This window comes from Orycteropus afer, unplaced genomic scaffold (assembly GCF_000298275.1).
Source record: "Orycteropus afer afer isolate SDZICR_OR568_19922 unplaced genomic scaffold, OryAfe1.0 scaffold00012, whole genome shotgun sequence".
In the NCBI taxonomy this organism is placed as follows: domain Eukaryota; kingdom Metazoa; phylum Chordata; class Mammalia; order Tubulidentata; family Orycteropodidae; genus Orycteropus; species Orycteropus afer.
In genome coordinates, this window is record NW_006921599.1 from 18,983,115 (window position 1) to 19,007,417 (window position 24,303).

General features: G+C 40.3%; 1 protein-coding gene across 1 annotated transcript in view; it reads right to left on the minus strand.

Moving 5' to 3' along the window:
- MBOAT1 (membrane bound O-acyltransferase domain containing 1) overlaps positions 1 to 24,303 on the minus strand; it is a 246,270-nt gene that overhangs the window by 76,256 nt on the left and 145,711 nt on the right. Inside the window, exon 4 of the mRNA XM_007952384.2 lies at positions 14,208 to 14,303. Within this exon, the coding sequence (XP_007950575.2) occupies positions 14,208 to 14,303 (96 nt within the window). The remainder of the gene's footprint in view (positions 1 to 14,207; positions 14,304 to 24,303) is intronic.

A 24,303-nucleotide genomic window follows, 5' to 3' on the forward strand; every position in this document is an offset into this window, starting at 1 on the left:
AATTTCACCATCATATTTGAGAGACAATTTTGCTGGGTATGTAATTCTTGGTTGGAAATTTTTCTCTCTCAGGGTTTTACATATACCATCCCATTGTCTTCTCGCCTGTATGGTTTCTGCCAAGAAATCTGAGCTTAGTGTCTTCTTATTGGTTGCCCCTTGTAGGTAACTTTTCATTTTTCCCATGCTGCTTTTAGGATTCTTTCTTTGCTTTTGGTTTTGGTGTTTGATGATGATATGTCTTGGTGATTTTCTTTTGGGATCCATCTTATTTGGGGTTCGTTGGACTGCCTGAATGGATATATTCTCATCTTTCATCATACCAGGAAAATTCTCTTCCAACAAATCATGAACAATTTTCTCTGTCGTTTTATTGTCTCTTCCTGTTCTGGAATTCTGATTAACCCACTGCTGTCGAGTCAGACCCGTCCTTGGGTTTCCGAAGCAGTATCACTATTCCCTTTGATGGTATCCCACATGAACCTTAGCCTTTCTTCATTTTGTTTTGATCTTTTTTCTTATTGATCCCTTCCTAAAGAAGTGTTCAGGTATTTGCCTTCAATCTCACTAATTCTGCCTTCCATTGATTCAATTCTACTTCTTTGTACAGTTTCTTATCTATTTCTTAAAATTTAGTATTAATCTTCTAGATTTCTGTGTGTAGATTTTGTATCATTTCTAATTTTTCATTTTGTTCTTGTATTGTCTTTCGAAATTGATCTAGGGTTTTGTCTGTGTTTTCCTCGATCTCCCTCTCAATTCGTTGAAGATACCTAAATATAATTCTTTTGATTTCCTTGTCAGGGAGTTCCAATGCTGCGTCTTATTCAGGGATGTGTTTTGGGTCTGAATCCTGGTCCCTTGGTTCTCCTGCTTTATCTTGCTTCTTTGTGTGGACTGTGATGCTCTGTTATCTCCAAGGCATTGTGATATTTTTGTGTTTATATTTAATTGGTGATTGCATGTTGGAGTGACTTGCCCACAATTTTCATTTTCTTTGTTTTGTTTGTACGTTATCTACATAAGCAGGGTACTGTGCTGTGCTCCTCTATTTGCTAGTTGACAGCACTTATACATTCACCACATCTCTCCTTTCCTCTTGTCAGCCTCTTGTATGTCCCTGCCATCCTTACCAAACAGAGCCTCTTCTGAGGTTCCTGGAATCCGAATGAGAATGCTGTCACTTTAAAATCCAAAATGGCTGCCACTTGTAAAGATTTAAAATGGCTGCACCCTCGATCACTTTAAATATCCAAAATGGCTGCCACATGTAAACAATCAAAATGGCTGCACCCACCAGACAGTGCGAGGTCCACAGCTCAGGTTGTCTCCCTCCTTGCTGTTTCCCTTCCTAGTCACAGGCCACCAGTGCAGTTATCCCTGCAGCCCTTGGCGACCAGGGACAATCTTTAGGTCAATTCTCAGGTCCCAACATTACTTGGAAATATTCAGCCTGTCGATTCCATCAGAGTAGCTCACAGTCCACTGCTCCAACTGTCTCTGTATTCACTGTTTTCGTTCAGGTTTTTCCAGTAGTTGGTGCCTCATCCACTTCTGTGTACTTTATCTCAAAGCTCAGAGCTCCAGGATTATCTTCTTAATCTCTGTCAATTGGTTTCTCTTTTCTTTGTTGAGGAAGGTCTGTGTGGCTTGTCTGCCTATTCCTCCATCATACCAGAAGTCAGCACTGACCATTTTTTGAGATGCCACCCAAATCTCATGCTTAACCTCTCACTCTTACTACCTCCACTACCATCCCCTCTATCATTTCTATACCAGCCATACTGCACCTTCTTCTATCAAAGGTAATGAACATCCTTGCTTTGCATTTTAAATCAATCATTCTGGTGACAGTATGAAGTTAAGTATGGAAGCAATAATCCAAATGACAAAGGATGAGAATATGGGGATTGAGAGGAAAAAACAGAATCCAGAGATAGCAGTAGATGGAATGAACAGAGCATGGAAAAGGGCTGCATGAGAGAGAAGTTTCTAGGCACTGGGATTAGATGCTGGTTCTATTTGTCAAACTGGAAATCCAGGAGGAGATGACATTTTGGAGACAAGCATATTAGACATAATGATTCTCGTCTGTTTATCAAGACTGGGTCAAAATATTAAAATAAATGCTTCTACTACTCCCATAATGCTCTAACACAGCATTATTCAATCCTAACCATGTCAAATATGCATATTTTACAATTTGTACATTTCTCTGATTGCATTACATTTTACAATCTAAAAAAAAAAATCCTTGATTCACCATTTTCATAGGAACCCATCAAATATACTTGGTGTTCTGGTTACTTAGCCGCTCTGACAAGAATATACTACAGATGGGATGGCTTATAGTTCCGGAGGCTAGAAATCCGAGTTCAAAGTGCCAGATTCTAGGGCCTGGGTAAAAGCCCCTCAACCTTGTGTTGCAGCTCTGCCTCCTGTTTCCAGCCCACTGAAGCTAGAGGCATCTCTTCACTCAGGCAGTTACTGGCTGCTGATGCTAACACACCCAAGGCTGACAAGTAAAAAGGCACAATCCCAATGTTACCAAACCACACGGCAGGCCATTAACTCAAGTCTCTTGAAAGTCCCAAGGTCGACAGAGCATGGCATGTTGCTGAACAATGGCAAAGCTACATGCAGGGTTCAAGTGTGCCATCGGATGTAGACCACTCCCAAAGCTGTTTTTTATATGTGGCAAGCAGACCACACACCCAAAGGCAGCTACTCAGCTGCTCCAATACATTCCACCACGGAGTTAATTACCAATCTTACCATGGGGAATAACTTTTACATCCAGCTGTACCAGCCACTCAACCAGGCCTAGACAAGTTGACACACAAACTTAACTACCACAATGGGTATAACTTAATTCCTCACACCCAACAGCCACTCCTTGGAAGAAGGTTGGGCAATTTACTTCCACACTGATACCGTCTCGGAAACCCAAGGAGGGGTCACTATGAGTCGGGTCTGACTCAATGGCACATAACAACAACAATAAGTCCTCAGAAGTAAATTGTAAGTGATTGTGGTAATTAACAAAAAGTTGGCAGCAGTGTGAAAGAGAAACATGGATAAGAACAAATCCTGAAAATCTCTGTTTTTCCACAGTATAAACCACAGATCTGTTACTGTCAAGTCAATGTGGACTCATGGCAACTTCGTATGTGTCAGAGTAGAACTGCATTCCATAGGGTTTTCAATGGTTGATTTGTAGGAAGTAGATCACCAGGACTTGCTTCTGAGATGCCTTTTGGGAGACTTGAACTTCTAACCTTTCAGCCAAGTGTGTTAATGGTTTGCACTACCTATGGACCCCTTTTCCATATACAGTTGACCCTTAAACAACATGAGGGTTGGGGGCACTGACCCCCATGCAGTCAAAAATCCACATTTAACTTTTGGCTCCCCCAAAATTTAACTACTAATAGCCTACTGTTGACTGGAAGCCTTACTGTTAACATAAACAGTCCTGATCATACACCCGACCACACTTGCACAAAACAGTAGAGTTAGGCTAGCCCTTTCTACCTTAAATCCTGGTGCTCACCTCTCTTCCTTACTAATAAATGTCCTTTGTGGTAATTTTTTTCCAGAGTAGGACATTTTCATCTGTATTAAAAACCTGTTCAGGCAGATATCCTTTCTCCTTAATGATTTTCTTAGTGGCAGCTCACTTTTTAGCAGAAGCTGCATCTCCTGTTATATTGACATTTTTTAAACCAAACCTCTATCTAAAATTATCAAACCATCCTTTGCTGGCATTAAATTGTCCAGCCTTAGATCCTTTACCTTCTTTTTGCTTTGAGTTGTTATATCACGACTTTGCTTCTTCTTGAATCATATTAGAGTCTGTAAGTATGCCTTTCTTATAGCAATCCTGCACCCACATGAAAGCTGCATTTTCAATATGAGATATAAAGATACTTTGCAAAAAGTACAAGGTTTTTGCACCTACTTACTGGCATGGCTGTAGCAACAGCTTCACAAATTTCCTTTTCTTTTTTTTATAATGGGCCTTACCCTGGATTCATGTATGTTGAAATAACAGGCAAACACAGCTGCAAACCTCAATCTACAGTACATATCAAGCAATTCAACTTTTTCTTATAATGTCGTAACTTTTCTCTGCTTCTTGGGAGCACTTCCAACATCACTCGTGGCACGTTATAAAGGTCCCATGGTGTTATTCAAGGTTTTCAGTATTGCACTAAACACAGTAAAAATAAATGAGAACCGTAAGAGATCACTTTTTACTGCAAAATGCAATTTACTGGAGAGACAAACTAGTCAAGTGAAAATTATCTGCATCACACGGTGTTTTATGCAGATACTCACAACACTTGAGCTCACTGCAGTAACAACAGGAGGTGATATGAAATTATTACAGTGGTACACAATGTACTACAGGTAACTTTATGCAGTTATGATTTAACACTGCGTATTTACATTTGTTTATATTCTCTCAACTGTGGCACTTTGTACAGTCTGTAAGTGTCTGTGTACATACATTTTTTATTTTTTTCCTCCAAATTTTTATTGTGATTTGGGTGAAAATTTACAGAGCAAATTCATTTTCCATACAGCAGTTGATACACACTTTGTCTTATAATATTGTCTGTAATTTCCCACAATGTAACAGCTTTCTTCCTACTTCCTCCCACTTCCCTGTGTCCTTCCCTCCCATGCACTCCTGCCTCCCAAGCAGTCTCCCTGTGCATACACTATTCTTCTGTTCTCCCATGATTCATCTATCCAAAGAGTATGTCGACCTGATACAAATGTTCAGCCCATATGCAGGTCTTCTATTTGGCTGGAAGCCACAGGAGTGAGTTCAATTCCAGACCTGAAGGGCAGCTAAAGATCACAATCTTAGGGGTTTCACCAGGCTCTATCAGTCCAGCAAACATTTTTTTTTCAAATGATTTTGAGTTTTATTCCACATTTTTCTCCTTTTCTATCTAGGATCTCCTACACAGATCCCCCTCTGAGTGGTTAACAGTGGTAATTGGGCATCATCTAGTTCTTCTGGTCTCATGGTCACACAGGCTGAGGATCTGTGTGGATATGTTTTGACAAATTTTTAACTTGCAATACATTTGTTCTTATTTTATAATAATAAATGATAAAATAGACTAGTATCTACATTTATTTTATGTATTCATGACATATCTAACTTTTTCTTAATTTTGTCAATATTTCTAAGCTACGTGATTCATCTGCAAGTTTTTTTCAAATTGTCTCAAATCTCAAAAAAAAATTCCATATATTTATTGAAAAAAATCTGCACGAAAGTGGACCTGTGCAGTTCAAATTTGTGTTGTTCAAGGGTCAACTGTATAGAACTGAATTACTTGGACATCCTGGGCTGGTCAGGTGGGGCGATCAGGATGGCACAAACTATGTTTGGAACAAAGGACAAGTGATCTTCACCACTGGCAAGAGGCACAGGTAAGTGATATTTTTATTATTCTCCTGTAGACAGGATGACAGAGAATACAAATAAATGGCTATTTTTCCAATCATGTCTGTTGTAGTTCACTGTAATATTTTAATATACCAAAACCCACTGCTGTCAAGTCAATTCTGAATCATAGTGACCTTATAGTTCAGAGTAAAAATGCCTCATAAGGTTTCTAAGGCATAACCTTTACAGGAGTAGACCGTCAGGTCTTTTCTCCCGCAGAGCGGCTGGTAGGTTCCAACTGCTGATCTTTTGACTAGCAGCCAAGCTTGTTAACCACTGTGCCATCAGGTTCCTTCTTTTAATGTACATACAACTATATTAAGATAACATTTAGGTCTTTTCCTGATTACTAGAGTAATATAGTGAAATGAATATTCAAATCACCAATAAGCGCTCCCTAAACCAAATGACTTCCTTAGCATTTTAATTACTTCTGTCTGCTCTTTTTCTATGTATATCAACATTTCATAAAAATGGAATGCTAATATATGTACTTGTCTTATGGTTTTTATTTTCCATTTTATTTATAAGCATTTTCCAGTATCATTAAATAATCTGTGACAATACCATTTTCAATGGAGGATTATTAGTTCATCAGATGGATGAACCATAATTTAATCATTACTTTCTTTGGACTATTTAGGATGTTTCCAGTTTTTTACTATTGTAGACAACCTTTGAACATCCATATACATAAATCCGATTTCCTTAAGATAATTCAACTCTTAGAAATTCTTTTATAGAATATGAACTTTTCAAAAATTCTTGCTTGAAATTTATGGCTGAATTGACTTCCAGAAGAGTTAGACCAATTTATACTTCCACTAACAGACTGTAAGAGTTCACATTTCATAATATTGTCAAAAACACATGAACAACTCAAATTGCCAACAAGATGGGAACACAATTATCTGTCTGAATCTGGCCTAGCCAGGAAAAGGAAAAAAAGTCATTGCTGCTGCCATCAGAAGAAAACTTGAATAGCACTCTTTTGTGAGCAAAACAGAAAGAGCAGTTCACTATCACAACCCTAAAAGGAATCAAGTACTATTTTATTACAAGTAATTGCTGAGCTTCCATCCCAGGAGAAAAGTAAATGTTCTAGCACCTTTAATAAACCACGTTCACAGAGGAAACACTTAGGCATTCACCAGTCTATAGACTGATATAAATTATATTGGTACCACTAATAAAAGTGTTATGTGTTACTCTTACCATTAGCACCAGCCCAGACCATGAAAACTCAATTACTTGTCAAGTCTTTAAACAGAATAATCAAAAGTACAAGTTTGTGCTCCCCAAAATTAATATATGTAACTGTATTATAATACACTGTTTGACATAAAGACTACATTAATCCAATGCCATTCAATTCTTGTCTGTGTTCTAAGTATCCTAAGCACTTAGGTTTGTATGCATGCCCAAAAGAGAACAGCTACCACATTGTTCTTGTTATGCTGTTAAATCAAAAAAAACCAAACTCACTGCCATTGAATTGGATCCAACTCACAGCAACCCCTCCTTGGGTTTCCGAGGCAGTATCACTATGGAATTAGATTGCCCAGTCTTCCTTCTGAGGAGTGGCTGGTGGGTTTGAACCACCAGCCTTCTGGTTAGCAGTCAAATGCCTCAGGCACTATGCCACCAGAGCTCCATCAAGTCAGCTCCAATGCATGATGATTTTATGTATAACAGAACAAAATGTTGGGCTGTCCTGTGCCATCTTAATGATTGTTAGTGTGTTGGACCCCATTTTTGGGGCTAATGTGTCAACCAATTACATTGCAAGTTTCCCTTATTTTCATTGGCCATCTACTTCACCAAACATGATGTCCTTTTCTAATGACTGATCCTTCCTGGTGATGTGTCCAAAGTGAGTCACAGTCTTGCCATCCTCAGTTCAAAAGAGCATTCTGGTCGTATTTGTTAGGCTGCTTTAAAACACCAAGTTTAACTTCAAAACATGAATTTATCTCTTAACAGAATCCTAAGTAAGATTTTTAAACTGACATAAATAGTAGTGTTAAATCATCCATCCTTAAGGAGTATCTGTGTCTTGCGTGCTTGGAATGAGAACACACATTAAGAAAGAAAACTCTCTAATTGACAATTTGCAATTTTATACACCTTGACTATTTTAGGTTGGTATATATCTCTCCATTTTATGTTTATTGACATCATCCAAAGAGAATGGATTCAGGTCAGTGAGGCACTGTTCAGGTAGGGAAAAATAACACCACTTAATGATCTGTAATTTAAAAAATGCTTCAGCTCTTGGCTGCTAACCAAAAGACTGGCAATTCAAACCCACTCAGTGGCTCCAGGGGAGAAAAACCTGGTGATCTGCTTCCATGAAGATCACAGCCTAGACAGCCCTATGGGGCAGTTCTACTCTGTCACATGGGGTCACTACGAGTCAAGATTCTACCTGATGGTACCTAACAACAACAATTTTTTTGGAGGGGGTGACATACTCTCTAACAACTGGGTAGTATGGCCACTCAGTAATCAGAAAACTAAATCACTCATGATTTACAGGTTGCAGACTCATTTTCTTCCTATCCCATCCCTAATGACAGTGTGCATTCTATTCTCTGGTTCTGTGTGTAATGTCAGCAATTTCTCAATATAAGGAGAACCAAAAAATGCCACAGGATAAACTTCACTTAAGAAAATGTATCAATAGTTCTGTGCTGTCAATGAAGGCAAACATGGACATACAGGTGGATAGATCAGGTACATCTATGTGGGGGGGAATGTGCCCAAGACCATGTATAGGGTTGGCAGACAATGTTTCTACAAGCATATGCTATGTTCTATAAGAATTCTCAGGTGTATAGTAGAGCTGACAAGGGACAAGGTTGTAGTCACTTCTTGGTCACAGCCAGCTACCCAGAGGGAGCAAGTAGTTGGACCTGTGAGCTTGGGATCAAGGTCTCAGGGGACATCGAGCTCAACTGGCATAACATACTACACAAAACATTGTTCCAACTCCGACTTTGGTGAGTAGCAACTGGGATCTTAAAAGTTTCCAAGCAGCTATCTCATTGCAATGATGGGTCTCTCCTCATCCAAAACAAAGAAGAATGAAGAAAACCAAAGATTCATGGAAACAATTAGTACAAGTGACTGGTACACCATGCGATCCTCAGCCTATATGACTATGAGACCAGAACTAGATGGTGCCCGGCTACCACTGTCAACCACTCGAAGGGGGATCTGTGTAGGAGATCCTTGTTAGAATGGGAGAACAACATGGAACTGCGGTGTAGAAAATTACCTGCTGGCTGAGAAGGATGTGCCACTGAAAGAAACACACTCCTGAGAGACATGTACTACTGAGAAAGAGACGCAAGAGACACACATTGCTGAGAGACACGGCAAGAGACATGCACTGCTGGGAGAGAGACTGTGAGAGACTGTTGGCTGAGAGACAGTGGGCTGAGTGGGCTGAGCGTTGCTCCTGAACTTGAACTATAGCCTGGTGCTTCCCTATTAAACCCCATAATCTGTGAGTTCTGTGTGGCCGCTGCAGCAAATTATCGAACCCAGCAGAAAGGTGGTGGGTACTGCGGGAGAAACGGTTGGTACCAGGGTTGGTGAAAGGGCTGGAGGGAGGCAGCATGTCTGGCCTCACAGGAATAGGCCTTAAGCTACTTATGGTGATTCTGTCTTCCTCTTGTGCAGTTAAAGGAGGTCAGATGTGGCCTTCCTGCCCCTTTGGCAGGAACAAAACTCAAAGTCATTTGGAAAAAAAAGGACCAGGTTTGCTGGTCTGATAGAGCCCGATGGAATCACTGAGACTATGGCCTCTAGCTGTCTTTCAGGTCTGGAATTGAACCCATACCTGTGGCTTCCAGCCAAACAAGACAGGCACGAGGTGAACATTTACACTAGGTAGATACATTCCTTGGAGAGAACAAACATGGGAGAATAGAAGGGTTATTTATTCACAGGGACATAACTCAGGGAGCAGGAGTGCATGGAGGGAAGGACACAAGGAAGAGGTAACCACAGGGAGGAAGTGAGAGGGGAGCTGTTGCATTGTGGTAAATTGTAGTCAATGTCATAAGACAAAGTATATGTGAACTACTGTATGGAGAGTGAATTTGCTCTGTAAACTTTCACCCAAATCACAATTAAAAAAAAAGAAAGAAAGAAAATGTGTCAATACTCTGCTGCTGAAAATTTTGTCAAGGAAATAGATCAAAATAGGAGATCCTGGACAGGGTGGGAGAAAAATGTAGAACAAACTCAAAATCTTTAAAAAAAAAAAAAAAATCAGGCTTACTTGTCTGATAGAGACTGGTAAAACCTCTGGGATTATGGCTCCTACTCACCCTTTGGCCCCAGAATTGAGCTTACTCTTGTGGCTTCCAGCCAAATAAAATGCCTACAAGGTGAACAATTACATCAGGTAGGTACAATCCTTAGAACAATCAACCATGAGGGATCAGAAGGGCAGCATTTGCATAGGGAGAAAGCTTAGATGGCAGGAATGTATAGGAAAGGACATAGGAAAAAGGTAACTACAAGGAAGAAGAAAGAAGAGTGCTGTTACATGGTGGGGACTGCAATCAACGTCAAGAAACAAAATGTGTATGAACTGTTGAATGGAAGACTAATTTACTCTGTAAACTTTCACCAAAATCACAACTGAAAAAAAAAGAAAGTGGAGTCAAAAGGAACCAATGTCAGTCCTCTCCTGCTGTTGTACCCAAACCCACTACATATCACAAGCACTTTACTGTTTTCCATTAATACCTTTTATTTTCTCTTTTCAGTAACTTTCCACAATTCTGATTCTACTCAAAATGGTGCAAATTCATTCAAGAGTTTATGGCTTTAGGACTGTAACTAATGGAGGAGTCCAGTGGCAAAAAAAGGGACGTGCCCCCTTACAGAACATTATTATACTCATTTTACAGAAAAAGAAACAGGTGCACAGAGATTATAAAAATCACACAAGTACCCATACTTGCAAACAGTAAAGCAGGCTAGGAAGTCATGGCTCATTGGAGGGAAAGACTCGTTCTCTACTCTCTGCTCACATGGTCGCTACTGGCAAATCCTTCCACTGCTCAGCTCTCCCATCTCATTCCCCCTAGCCCTCTGGACTCTGAGTTATGGTGGGCACAGTATCTGCTACATCCTCAACCTCTTTAGAGTCTGTCTCCTTCATAGCTCAGGATTTTTCATCCTCAGCACTACTGACATTTGGACCAGATAATTCTGTGTTGGATGTGAGAAGAAACTGTTCTATGCATTATAAGATGTTTAGTACTCATCAGATGACAACAAAATCACCACTACCCACCCCAGCCAGTAACAACAACCAAAAAATGTCTTCAGACATTGCCAAATATCCCCTTGGGGCAAAATTATCCAAGTTGAGAATCACATCCTTAGCTGTATCCTTCTCTACCACAAAGACACCCCAAACTCTCCACTCTCTGCAGGGGAGATTTCTCATTCATCTCCCACATCTGGCAAACCAAAGGAAAAAGCATCAGAGTTAGGTACTCTTAGCCCTTAAGACACTGCTCTTTCATCTTCAGGTAAAGACACTGCCCCTTGAGGCTTACATCATCTTCTTCCCCTCCTCAGGTATATGATTTATCATAAACCAACAATCCCCAATACATGTTGAGGACTTTGGCCCCTGATTTTCTATGAGTAAAGAGTCATGTAAATATATAAATGACAGGAGGCATGATAAAAACAGCAACAGAGATGAGAACTGCCAAGGTGGAATCAGTCAGTTCATCAAAAGGTATAGAGTCATAAAACATTGTTTGCTTCCTAGGGCTGCCATAACAAATTAGCACAAACTGAGTAGCTTTAAAAAAAAATTTTATTCTGTCATGGTTCTGGAGGTGACAAGTCTGAAATCAGGATGTCATGAGTTGGTTCTTTACAGAGGCTCTGAGACACTATCTGCTCCATGCCTCTCTCCTACCTTCTGATGGTTGCTGGTAATCCTCGGTGTTCCTTGGTTTATAAATGCCTTGTTCCAAATCTCTGCTTCCTTCTTCACATGGCCACCTTCCCTCTTTGTGTATCTGTGTCTTTTATCTCTCATGCCTTCTTATAAAGACACCAGTCACACTGGACTTAAATTCCATCCTATTCCAATATGACTTCACTTTGACTAATTATATCTGCAAAGACTCTATTTCCAAATAAGGACACATTCTGAGGTTCTGGGTGGATATAAATTTTGGGGGGACATTATTCAACCCAGTCAGCCCACAATGATATGCGCACATTTTTAACTTCCTGCGAACTTAAAGGAGCTCTGGTGGCGTAGTGCCTAAGGCATTTGACTGCTAACCAGAAGGTTTGTGGTTCAAACCTACCAGCCACACCTTGGAAGGAAGGTTGGACAATCTACTTCCATAGTGATACTGCCTTGGAAACCCAAGGAGGGGTCACTATGAGTCAGGTCCACCTCCATGGCAGTGAGTTTGGATTGGTTTATATGAACTCAAAATACGGTAATTGTACATTACTTGATTCTGTCTCCTGTAATCATGCCTGGCAAATACAGCATTCTCAGTCAGTGTCTGCTGGGTTTTAAAAAATGAAGTAAGAGTTTTCCAGGAAGACAAAGTTGGGAAAGCACTGTTTAATCAGAGTAACAAGCAGGGCACAGGCACAGAGGTGTGAACTAAGGTAAAGAGTATGCATACCATAAACATTTCTGTATTGCAGCCATATGAAATGCAGAAGGGGAGTAGGAAGTGGTGAGAGACAGGACAGAGAATCTGGCAGGTCTAGATCATCATCTTCCTTTTCAGAAAGATGATGGAATAAAAAAAGGAAGACAAAAGAAGAACTTATGCATTCAAAACATGGTGTTGGCAAAGAATACTGAATTTACAATACACGGTCAGAAGAATAAACAAATTGGTCTAAGAAGAAATTCAAACAGAATGCTTTTAGAAGTGAAGATGGTGAGACTTCATTTTGCTCACTTTGGACACATCATCAGGAAAGACTAATTGCTAGACAAGGGCATTTGGTTTGGTAAAGTAGGACAGTGAAAATGAAGAAAATTCTCAATAAGATGGACTGACACAAAACCACAAGAATGGACTGAAACATACCAAAAAACATGAAGGTGGTGCAGGACTGGTTAACATTTTGTTCTGTTTTATATAGGTTGCCATTAGTTGTAGCTGACTTGACAGCAACTAACAACAACATCATAATCTGATACATTAGAATCATACTATGGTGGCAACAAAGAGTACAAACTGGAGAAAGGGCAAGGTAGAAGGAAGGATAGCTAATCGGGAGGCTGTTGTAGATTCATGGTGGTAGCAGTGGCATGAAGCGCAGTGGACAGAACCTAGTGATAGCTAGCCTGCCCAGCTGAGAGGACCTGGTGATATAGGGATGTAGGTGGTAAGGGAGAGGGAGGTGGCATCCTGGGACCTCCACAAGGACCTGTCTCACACCATTTATCAATGGGGACTTGCATGTTGCTCTGATGCTGAAGAGGTTTCAATGGAGCTTTCAAACTAAGATGGATGAGGAAAAAAGGCCAGCCGATCTACTTCTGAAAATCAGCCAGTAAAGATCTGTGGATCACAACAGTCCGATTCACAAGCAATCATGGAGATGACACAGGACTGGTCAGCATTTTGTTCCATTATATATGGAGTCGCCTTGATACAGTGGCCTTCTTGTCAGCAGCTAACATCAACAATGGAGATCCCTGTCAGGCATCACCCTTCTAATTGCTGAAGGTCTAGAGTGTTCGAGGGGAGGGGCTGGGACAGCCAGGGAGGCACTCAAGGGGTCAGGATATTAGCTATTTATTGGCTGATAGAGAAGAATTCTGTGTTAGTAACTAGCAAAAGATGAACATTAACTGTATTTTAAGGACCTTTCAACAAGGGTCAGCAAACCTTTTCTATAAAGAGGCAGAGAGTAAATATTTTAAGTTTTGCAGACCACAGACTCTCTGCCATTGTAATACAAAAGCAGCCATAGATGATCTATAAATGAATAAGTACATGGAATAGTTCCAATAAAACTCTACAAAAACAGGCAGTGGGATGGTGCAATGGGTTAATCTTTCTCCAAGAAGACGTGCTGAAGTCCTAACCCCTGGTATCTATGAATGTGACTTATTTGGAAACAGAGTCTTTGCAGGTGTAATTAGTTAAGTTCTCATGAGGTCTAAGTGAAGTAGGGTAGGCCCTAATCTAATTAGACTGGTGTCCTTATAAGAAGAAAAGAAGAGCTTTAGATGCAAAGAAAAGTCAATCATGTGAAGACATAGAGATTGGAGTGATGCTGTCACAAGCCAAGGAATACCTGGGGCTACCAGAAACTGGAAGAGTCAAGAAGGATCTGCACCTAAAGCTTCAGAGGGAACACAGCCCTGCTATCACCTTGATTTCAGACTTTTGGCCTTCGGAACAGTGATTCTGAGAATAAAAAAAATTTTTTTTTAAAGCCACCTAGTTTGTGGCATTTTGTTATAACAGCCACAGGAAACTAATACAGGCAAATATGGCCCACGGGTCATCGTTTATGACTCCTGCCTTAGAACAAAGCAGTCCTACAGAGCAATCAAGTCTTCAATTTCAACTTCATTAACACAGTGTCTTACCAACTGATTTAACCAGACAGCAATGATTCTTATGTGCACCCTGATGTTTCCAGACCCAAAAAAGCTGAGTCAAAGTTAACAATCAAGAATCCTCAAAATTAAGATACTCACCCAGAAAAGTCTGTGGTAAGAATTCCATAGTGGAATATGTATATTCGGCTGATGTGGCATATCGTAAGGTATCCCATTGCTACAAAAAAGGAATATCTGAAAGAGAAACACAGAAGACCAGGTAGTTATTCATGACAATTGTTGTTGTTACATGCTGTCGAGTTGGCCCCGACTCATGGCGACCCGTCCTTGGGTTTCCGAGGCAGTATCAATGCGGAAGTAGATTGCCCAGATTGCCTTCCTTCCGAGGAGTGGCTGGTGGGTTTGAACTGCCAGCCTTCTGGTTAGCAGTCAAGTGCCTTAGGCACTATGCTACGAGAGCTCCTATTCATGACAATAATACTCTTAACAAATTTTCTTTTTCCTCTCCATCAACCTCCATGTAACTGGTCAAAAAGTCCAATCTAGTCTATCTACAACCCAATCAATCTGCTATCTTCACCCTCCCATCCCAGTTCCCAAATTGCAGCCTTTATCTTTTCTCACCTGGATCACTGCAATGGTTCACAATTTTATTCTGCTTTAACTGGTACAAGGATCCCTGGTGGCACAATAGTTTAGTGCTCAGTTGTGGTTAGGTTGGCAGTGTGACCCCACCACCCACTCCAAGGGAGAAAGATGTGGCGGTCTGCTTCCATAAAGATTATTGCCTTGGAAATCCTATAGGGGTAGTTCTACTCTGTTTAATAGGGTTGCAATGAGTTGGAATTAACTAGAAGGCACTGAGTTTAGTTTGGGTTTAGTTAACTGTATGGTATGCACCTGGCAGCAGTAATTCTAATGCACAGCCAAGCCTAAGAATCACTGGCCTTGATTGTCTTGCACCCAATCTCTCCTCTTCAAAAACTATCATGTTTACCTGATAATCTTTATAAAATACAAATCATCATCATCATACTGCTGGTCCCTCCCTTCTTGAAACACTTTGTTTTCTTGGCTTTTTTTCTTCTTGTTTTCTTCCCACCTTTCTGGTTAATTATCCTAAGGTTCCTCTCCCTGGGTGGCACAAATGGTTATACACTCAACTATTAGCCAAAAGGTTGGGGTTTCAAATCCACTCAGAGGCACCTCGAAAGACAGACCTGGCAATGTGATTCCAAAAGGTCACAGCCCACTCTGTACACACAGAGTCACCATGAGTTGAAACTGACTCAAGGGTAACTAGCAACATACTGAAAAAGTGAAAGCGAGATGAACAACAAAGACTTCTAGCCCAGTTTATCTTTCTCCACCTGCTAACTGTTTGTTGTTAGTTGCCTTCGAGTCTGATTCATGGCAATCCCATGTGGGCAGACAGAAATGTTCCACAGGGTTTTTAAGGCTGTGACCTTTCAGAAACAGATCACCAGGCTTGTCTTTCAAGGCGCCTCTGGATGAGTTTGAACCACCAATCTTTCTGCTAGTAGTCAAAGGCTTAACATTGGTGCCACTCAGTGGCTCTGCATGAGAAAGACGTGGCAGTCTGCTTCTGTAAAGATTTATGGCCTTAGAAATCCTATGGGGGCAGTTTCACTTTTTCCTATAGGGTCACTGTGTGTCTGAATCCACTCAATGGCAACAAATTTTGTTTGGTTTGGGTTTAGAGACTCCTACATACTAGTTAAGGAGCTCTGGTAGCCACCAGCCACTCCTTAGAAGGAAGGTTGGGCAATCTACTTCCATAGTGATACTGTCTCGGAAACCCAAGGAGGGGTCGCTATGAGTCAGGTCCCACTCAACGGCACATAGCAACACCACCACCACCACATACTAGTTAACCCTCCAAACCCATTGCCATCAAGTCAATTCTGACTCCTAGTAACCCCTATTGGTTTTCCAAGGCTGTAAATCTTTACGGAAGCAGATTGCCCTATCTTTCTTTCACAGAGCAACTGGTGGGTCTAAACCACCGACCTTTTGGTTAGCAGCCAAATGCCTTAACCACTACACCATGAGAGCTCCTTACCTACTAGTTCGGTGTTAGCATTCCCAAGTTCTGATCACACAGGGCCCTCCTTACCATGCCAGAGGCTTCCATTATTCAGTTACCACCTACTCACTACCGCTTGTTGTTGTTGTTGTTGTTATGTGCCACTGAGTTGGCCCCAACTCATAGCGACCCCTCCTTGGGTTTCTGAGGCAGTATCACTATGGAAGTATATTGTCCAACCTTCCTTCCAAGAAGTGGCTGGTGGGTTTGAACTATCATTAGCTTCCTTCAAAAAGGACTGCCCTTACTACCTTATAGTATAAATACAAATACAAGTGATACACATACAAGTGATATCAGCAGATACATGCACGTCTACATACACACACATACACATCTATATACACACACATTATCTGTCATTCATGACATTTATTAATTTGTAATTATAAACATATGTAATCATCTAAGTACTGTCTCCTTTACTAGACTGTAAGGTCCATAAGGACAATGATGACCATATATATTTTGCATACTATATTGACCTACTATATGCTGAATGAATGAACAACCAGATGAATGTTATGCTCCTTAAAAGATTCCAATGGATTCTATTATTTAGTCAAATCAAACCTCATGAACATAGTATACAAGGTATTTCACACGCAAAGCTCTGTTTTACCTTCCTAGACTGATCTTCAAGCATGCCTAAGTCTACCAAATGTTCAAACTATACTGGACTGCTCAATTTCCACAATTAACCAGTACCAGTTACATTGCTAACCAGAAGGGTGGTGGTTCAAACCCATCAAATACCAGCCACTCTGTGGAAGGAAGATGAGGTGATATACTTCCAAAAAGATTTATTGCCTCAGAAACCCAATGGGGCTAGCTATGAGTCGGAGTTGACTTAATGGCAGTGAGAGTTACCACTGAGTCAATTCTGACCCCATAGAGTTTTCAATGGCTGATTTTTCAGAAGTAGATCACCAGGCCTTTCTTCCAAGCTACATCTAGGTGGACATAAACTTCCAACCTTTCATTTAGCAGCCAAAGGTGTTAACCATTTATATCACCCAGGGACTCCTTTCTGCAATTACATATATATTTTCAGTCCAGATGTCTTTCTGCATACTCTTCCTTCTTATGGTAACTCTCTCCTCCACCCTAAATTCTATCTGGAAATGGTCTCATCATCTGATAAGGCTCAGCTCCAATGCAATCCCTTCAATGTAACCTGGCTTGGTCTTGCTCCATCTATCCCACCTCCCCTCTCACTCCTCAACCTCAACATGCCGTCTTCCCCCCATCCCATCCTGGACACAATTCATTGCTCCCTTGCTTCTATTTCTCTAGTACTACATGCGAACAGGGAGCTCTGGTAGCATAGTGCCTAAGGCACTGGACTGCTAACCAGAGGGCTGGCAGTTCAAACCCACCAGCAACTCCTCGGAAGAAGACAGGGCAATTTACTTCCATAGTGATACTGCTTCGGAAACCCAAGGAGAGGTCGCTATGAGTCGGGTCTGATTCGACAGCACATAACAACAACAACAACAACATGCTAACATATGCAACTATAATATTAATATTATGTATGCATCTGTCTCCCCAACGCATCATGACCTCGAGCATCCCAACCCTTGATTTGACAGATAGAAGGTATTCTGTTGCTGTTAATTGAAATAAACTGAAATGAATACATTAAACAAATTTAAATGGTTCAGGAACCCATCAAATACTACATAAATTCTGAAAGTATAACTTTTAAATATGTCATAAAACAAGGAAGACATATTCTAATATTAAATTATATTGAAATGCACAAATTCACATTAAAATAACTTCTGAAGATTAGATTAAATTAAGGAATAAAACAGTCATAATAAAAATTCATTTGGTAGCAAAGTATGGCCAGATAATATATGTGAAGGAGTTCTGGAAATTCTAAAGTACTATATAATTTAAAATTTTCTTCACCATTATTTGAAAACAAGGATGTTACTACAAAAAGATTTTTTTCCTATCCTGGGTTTATCCTTATTTAACCCTTTCCAAGCCAGAAAGATGGTAAGCAAAACAAATGATTAAAAACAAGAAAAACCAGTTGTCTTGTAGTCAACTCTGAGTCATGGCAACCTCATGTGTATCAGGGTATAACTGTGCTCCATAGAGTTTTCAATGGCAGAGTTTTCAAAAGTAGATCACTAGGTCTTTTCCAAGGCACTTCTGGGTGGACCACTAATTTTTTCTTGTGTGTAGTATTTATATTTAGAATCAGCCAGCTGGAATCAGTTTAGATGATCCCAATTTTGTTGGCAACATCCAAAGCATCACGGTCAGGAGCCTGTTGACTATAAGCCTTTTTCTCTCCATCAAGCCTCATCAAGGTGCTGACCTTGGCCATGTCAGTATCACAGAGCTTCTTCACAGCCTGTTTGATGTGGTGCTTGTTGGCCTTGACATCCACAGTGAACACAAATGTGTTGTTTCCTTCGATCTTCTTCATGGCTGACTCAGTAGTTAGAGGACTGGATGATGGCATAGTGGTCAAGCTTGTTTCTCCTAGGGGTGCTCTTCCAAGGATATCTGAGCTGCCTCTGGGGCCTCAGCGTCTCAGGCCACAAGAAGGTAGGTGGCATGTGGATCTGCTTGTTTTTGTGGCTGTGGATGCCTCTTAGCATTGCCTTCTTGGCCTTCAAAGCCTTTGCTTTGGCTTCAGTTTGGGGACAGACAGGAGCTTCCTTCTTCATTTTCAGTGCTAACCTTTTAATTTGCAGTTGAGTGCTAACTGTTTGCACCACCCAGAGACTCCACAAAGAAAAAAACCCAACCAATTCTAGGGAGTAGTAGTAGAAAGGAGTGGGGCATCCTTGTCTCAGACACCTGTTTTGTTTCTCCAGACTATTCAAGAAGATCAAAGCAGAAGCACAAAGATGTTCAAAAACCTGCAAGGGCTCTTATGGATTCTTCCAGGGATTCTTCAAATATGGCCACACCTGATGGCTTCCCTCTGTCCTCAGCAGAAGCTAGACTACTGTCCTTCCCCTGGCCCAGAAGGAAAAGCAGGTTCAATTCTACTGTTGTACTAACACCCCACCTATCAAGGATGCTGCCAAGTGCTAATTCCCACTACAATAAAGCAATACACAAAAAATCTAAGGAATCCAGGAATGGCAAAGAAAGCATGTATTCTGGACACAGATCAGCATGAGTTCATCAAATCCCAGCACTGGCAAACCCAATCTTTCATAGAAGAAGTTAGGACAGTGGTTCTCTTTAACAGGGGTGTGGTAGAGATTGGGACATAAGTGCCTGTAATGTTTTCCTTATTGACCTGTGTTTGTCTACTTGTAAAAATTCATCAAGCTGTATACTAATTTCCCTCTCTGAGAGTTCATTTCTTCATCCTGGGGAGTTGGGGGAGACAAAACCTGTATCCATTAGGGTTGTCCTAGAAAGAATATATTTGAAATAATGAAATGAAATACTAACTGATATAATAATATGCTAAGTAGTATAGCAAATAATACTTTATATACTAAAAATGATTTAAAAAAAAAAAAACACTGCCATCAAGGTGATTCTGACTAATAGCATCCTTATCTAAGAGTAGAACTGCCTCATAGGGTTTCCAAGGCTGCAAATCTTTACAGAAGCAGACTGCTTCCTCTTTCTCCTGCAGAGTGGCTGGTGGGTTTCAACAGCCAACTTTTTGGTTAACAGCCCAATGCTTTAACCACTGAGCCATCAGAGCTCCAAAAATAATGATATAGTATGTTAAAAAGTACTTGGATCAAAGTAGATATTCCAAAAATGGTAACTGCATCACCAACTACTCCATTCAGTACCTTCTGACCTAACAGATAAAAACTATATTCTGCTCCAGTTCGTTCACAGATGGTAAATTACTGCATGTGACTTCTGCCCAATACAGTGGTTTGGGAAGGAAATTGAAGTGGTACCCCCAACAATTCTCAAAACAATTCTTAAAAAACAACAATCAGCCCCAAAACAGTTACAACAGCAAATGATAATCCTCCCCTCCTCTTCTCAGTCTTGTATTTCAGAACTCTGTAACTGGCTCATTGAAGCACAAAGAACAATTCACTCCTTGTGCTTAATATGTAAAAAGAATCATGACATCATGGTCTTGAAGAGAATGTTAAGTGTAAACTACTAAATCAAAAACCAAACTAAACCAGTTGCCATGGAGTCACTTCCAACGCATGGTAAGCCCACGTGTTTCAGAGTAAAATTGTGCTCCATAGGGTTTTCTGCTAACCAGAAGACTGGCTGTTCAAACCCAGCAGCCACTCCTCACAAGGAAGGTTGGACAATCTACTTCCGCAGCGATACCATCTTTGAAACCCAAGGAGGGGTCGCTATGAGTCTGGTCCCACTTGATGGCACATAACAACAACAACAACACAACCTTTCAGAAGCAAAACAGCCAGGACTTTTTCTGAGGTACCTCTGAGTGGGTTTGACCATCAACCTCTAGCAAAGCTCAGTGGTTGACTGTTTTGTTGTTGTTGTTATGTGCCGTCGAGTCAGCCCTGACTCATAGCGACCCCTCCTTGGGTTTCCGAGGCAGTATCACTACGGAAGTAGGATTGCCCAACCTGTTGACTGTTTTAGGGACAACCAAAACCCCACATTGTATAGTTAGGCCATCTGATATACAAAAAAAGCTGAGTGACTTTTCCAAACACACTGCTATTGGAAGAGCCAGATTTTCTGACTCCCACTCCAGTGCTTTTTCCTGCATCAATGGAAAACAACTTTGGAATCATTCTTTTAAAGTATATTTTAAAGTACACTGATGGTATGGAAAGAGTCTGTGACCAGTATGATAACATTGGGGAAAGGGAGGACACTGAATTTTGCACATAAGATATAGATGACAGAGTCTAATATCAGTATATGCACAATAATGCATTACCACTGTGGTGGTTATGTTCGTGTGTCCACTTGGCTGGGCCTGGTTGAGTGGCTGGGCAGCTGGTGGTAGTTATTCCTCATGATGAGACTGGCAATCGACTCTATGGTGGGACGTACGACAAGCAGCTGAGTAGCTGCTTTAGGGATGAGGTCTGCTTCCTGTATATAAGCAGCAGCTTTGGGAATGATCTCTAGTTTGTGGCATACTTGAATCCTGCATGTAGTCATGTCGCTGCTCAGCAACCTGCCATGTTCTGCCGACCTTGGGACTTACAATGGACTTGAGTTAATGGCCTGCCATGTGGTTTGGTAACATTGGGAATGTGTCATTTTATTCGTCAACCATGAGCCTGCTAGCCTCAGCAGCTAGTAGCTGCCTGAGTTAACAGATGCCTCTAGCTTCAGTGGACCGGGAGCAAGAGGCAGAGCTGAAGCCCAAGGTCGAGGGGCTTTCACACAGCCCCTAAAGCCTGGCACTTTGAACTTGGACTTCTGGCCTCCCAAACTGTAAGAGAAGGAACTGTTTGTTTAAGCCATCCCATTTGTGGTATATTCTTGTCAGAGCAGCACTAGGTAACCAGAACAACCACTAACACCAAACACCAGGCTACAGAGAAATGCATAAACAACTGAGAAGATCAGATGGGGGTTGGTGACCAATGATAGCTTTAGCTGAGGTTAATCTTGCACAGATATTAGTAATACAAAATAACCACAATCATTACAGAAGTAACAGAAGACAGACTTTAAAAAATAAATAAATAAAATAAAGTACATTGAGCCCATCCATCGACAACTGTGAACCACTCACTATTTCTGCAATACTGGCAGCGACATGGAAAAAAAAAAAAGAGGTAAAGAACTTGTTTTGGCATCTTTTCTTTTTGGTTATATAGCACAGCCCTCTGCAACCACAAAATTACTGTGGTAAAACAGTCACAGCCTGTCTATAAACTACTCACCTCCGCCAAGCCTACAGTATTCCATTCCGAGCCAGAGTATTCCATTCCTGGCCCAAGACTAACATAGCAAACCTGGGCCTGGCATGGAACAACTGTGCATGTACATTCTTGACCCTCTGAAGAATGGACCACACCCAACCTGCATCACACATACGCAGAGAATGCTGACAAATCACAATCTGTAAAGTAGCTGGTAATATACTACAGATGTAGTAAAACAATCATTTAATTGCTTCCAAAATCAAGTGTAGGAAAAGCCAAGCATTCCCCTGACACACAACAGAAAAAGCTTTTATAAACACTTTGTCATAATATGAAGCATTTCCAAAAACCATTCTTTCCAAATTAGAAATATGATTTCCTATTTCCCGCCTGGAAGAAATGATAACATTCCTTTTAAAGAGGGCACACAGAGAATGAGATTTGAAAATTGAGATTTTCAGCACTTCCAGACACTAAGTTGAATGACCATGAAATTTATTTATGTACATATTCAATTAAAATAGAATCTTCTTAGTTTTTCTTTTAATATAAACATGAGAAAGAAAAATCACCTAAGTTGTAGCTTTCTTTTCAAAATAAAACTGCAAGCAATAGCTGAGTCTCCCAGCTCCAAACTCCAAAAATGAAGTTTTTGAGGTGATGGACTGTAATACTGTATATACCATTATTAATCACTTATACCTTGGTCCTTTAAAAGTGATGGAACTTGCAGCACTCCGTATAATGTGAAGGTCTGCTATTTTAATGAAAGTACTCCTAGCGCATAAGTGCTCTGTGCATGGGCAAAATTCCTAGGATGTATATTTGAGAAGGCAGGAGACATAGATTTTACAGAGTTGAGAATAATAATTTATTTTTTTAATATTTCAAATTTGAGTGACATTGTTATCAATTTCCTAAAATTACATGGTCTTTGTCCTTTAAAGCCTGAAGTTAGGGTTCCTAAGATTTGTGTAAGTTCCCTCTTTATTTTTTTATTTTTTTTTAATCTTAAGAGTTTGTTTTACATTCAGTGTTACATGTACATTTCGTTTCAGCTCCCTCTTTAAATAACAGGTCTTGAAGTGGGAAAACTCCATGTAGGTTAACGTGTAGAATAAGAAAGTTGTTTTACACCCTCTATCATTAAACTAAAAAACCAAACTCAACTGCCATTGAAACGATTTAGACTCATAGTGACCATCTGTGGGCTTCCAAGGTGCTAAATCTCTATGGAAGTAGATTGCCTCATCTTCCTTCCACAGAGCAGCTGGTGGGTTTGAACTGCCAACCTGCTGGTTAGCAGTAAAACGCCTTAGGCACTGCACCACCAGGGCTCTATTAGGGTTCAATTTCTTTTATTACATGTGAATTGTACTGCTCTTCATAATCTTCCTTTACCAAATCTAGAGAAAAGAAACTTAAAATGATCAAAGCAGATGAACAGTAGATAGTCCTGCACAGGACTATTTAAAACAGTCAAGAGGAAGGTACTTCTATGGAGATACAGGGTGTCCCATTTTTGCTAAGAGGAGCAAAAAGAAAATTCTGGTTTTTGCAATTTCAAGTCCTGAGTACCTGTAGAAGTGTAATGCTACAAACCGACAAAATGTCATATGAAAGTTTAATTAAGTTTGTTTTAAACTGAATATTCCTGTGAATTTGGAAAATTAAACTTTTATTTTTAATTCTTTGTTTCGGTCAAATTTGCCATTTTCAAGAGGGGCTGAAACAAGCAAAAAAAAAAAAAAAATGAAAAGCATTTCTAAAATTCACAAAAGAAAATAAGTATAAAAGAAACCCAGACTTTTCAAACGAGTCTTTATATAAAATGTGACAGCATTCCCACTTCTGCTGCAGTGCACGTTTTATGAAAGCCTTAAATTACATTGAGACCTTCAGGACACCTGCATTTCTCACTAGACCACTAAGTTAGAATTATTAAAGTATCTTTCAATATATTTATTTAGCAAGTAAGAGTACAATTATCAGCAAATGAAAAGCACCACCATCATTCACTATATGCAGCGTGGACCCAACAAAAGCAGATAATCGTTAACTACTACTTTCCAGATTTATGACCCTAAACATGCTGAAATGTTAATAAGTAGTGTTTGCAAAAACTTTGAATGATTAAGTGTCATCCAGCAGCTTTTTGGTATAAGTTGATTGTCAATTATAACTAGCAGCTTCAATGGTATCCTAGCGAAGAAAAACCCTTTAATACCTAACAATGATACATTCTGTTTTGAAGTGGCTTTTTGAGTTGTTAAGAGTTAACACGTTTTGGTGAAGTTCT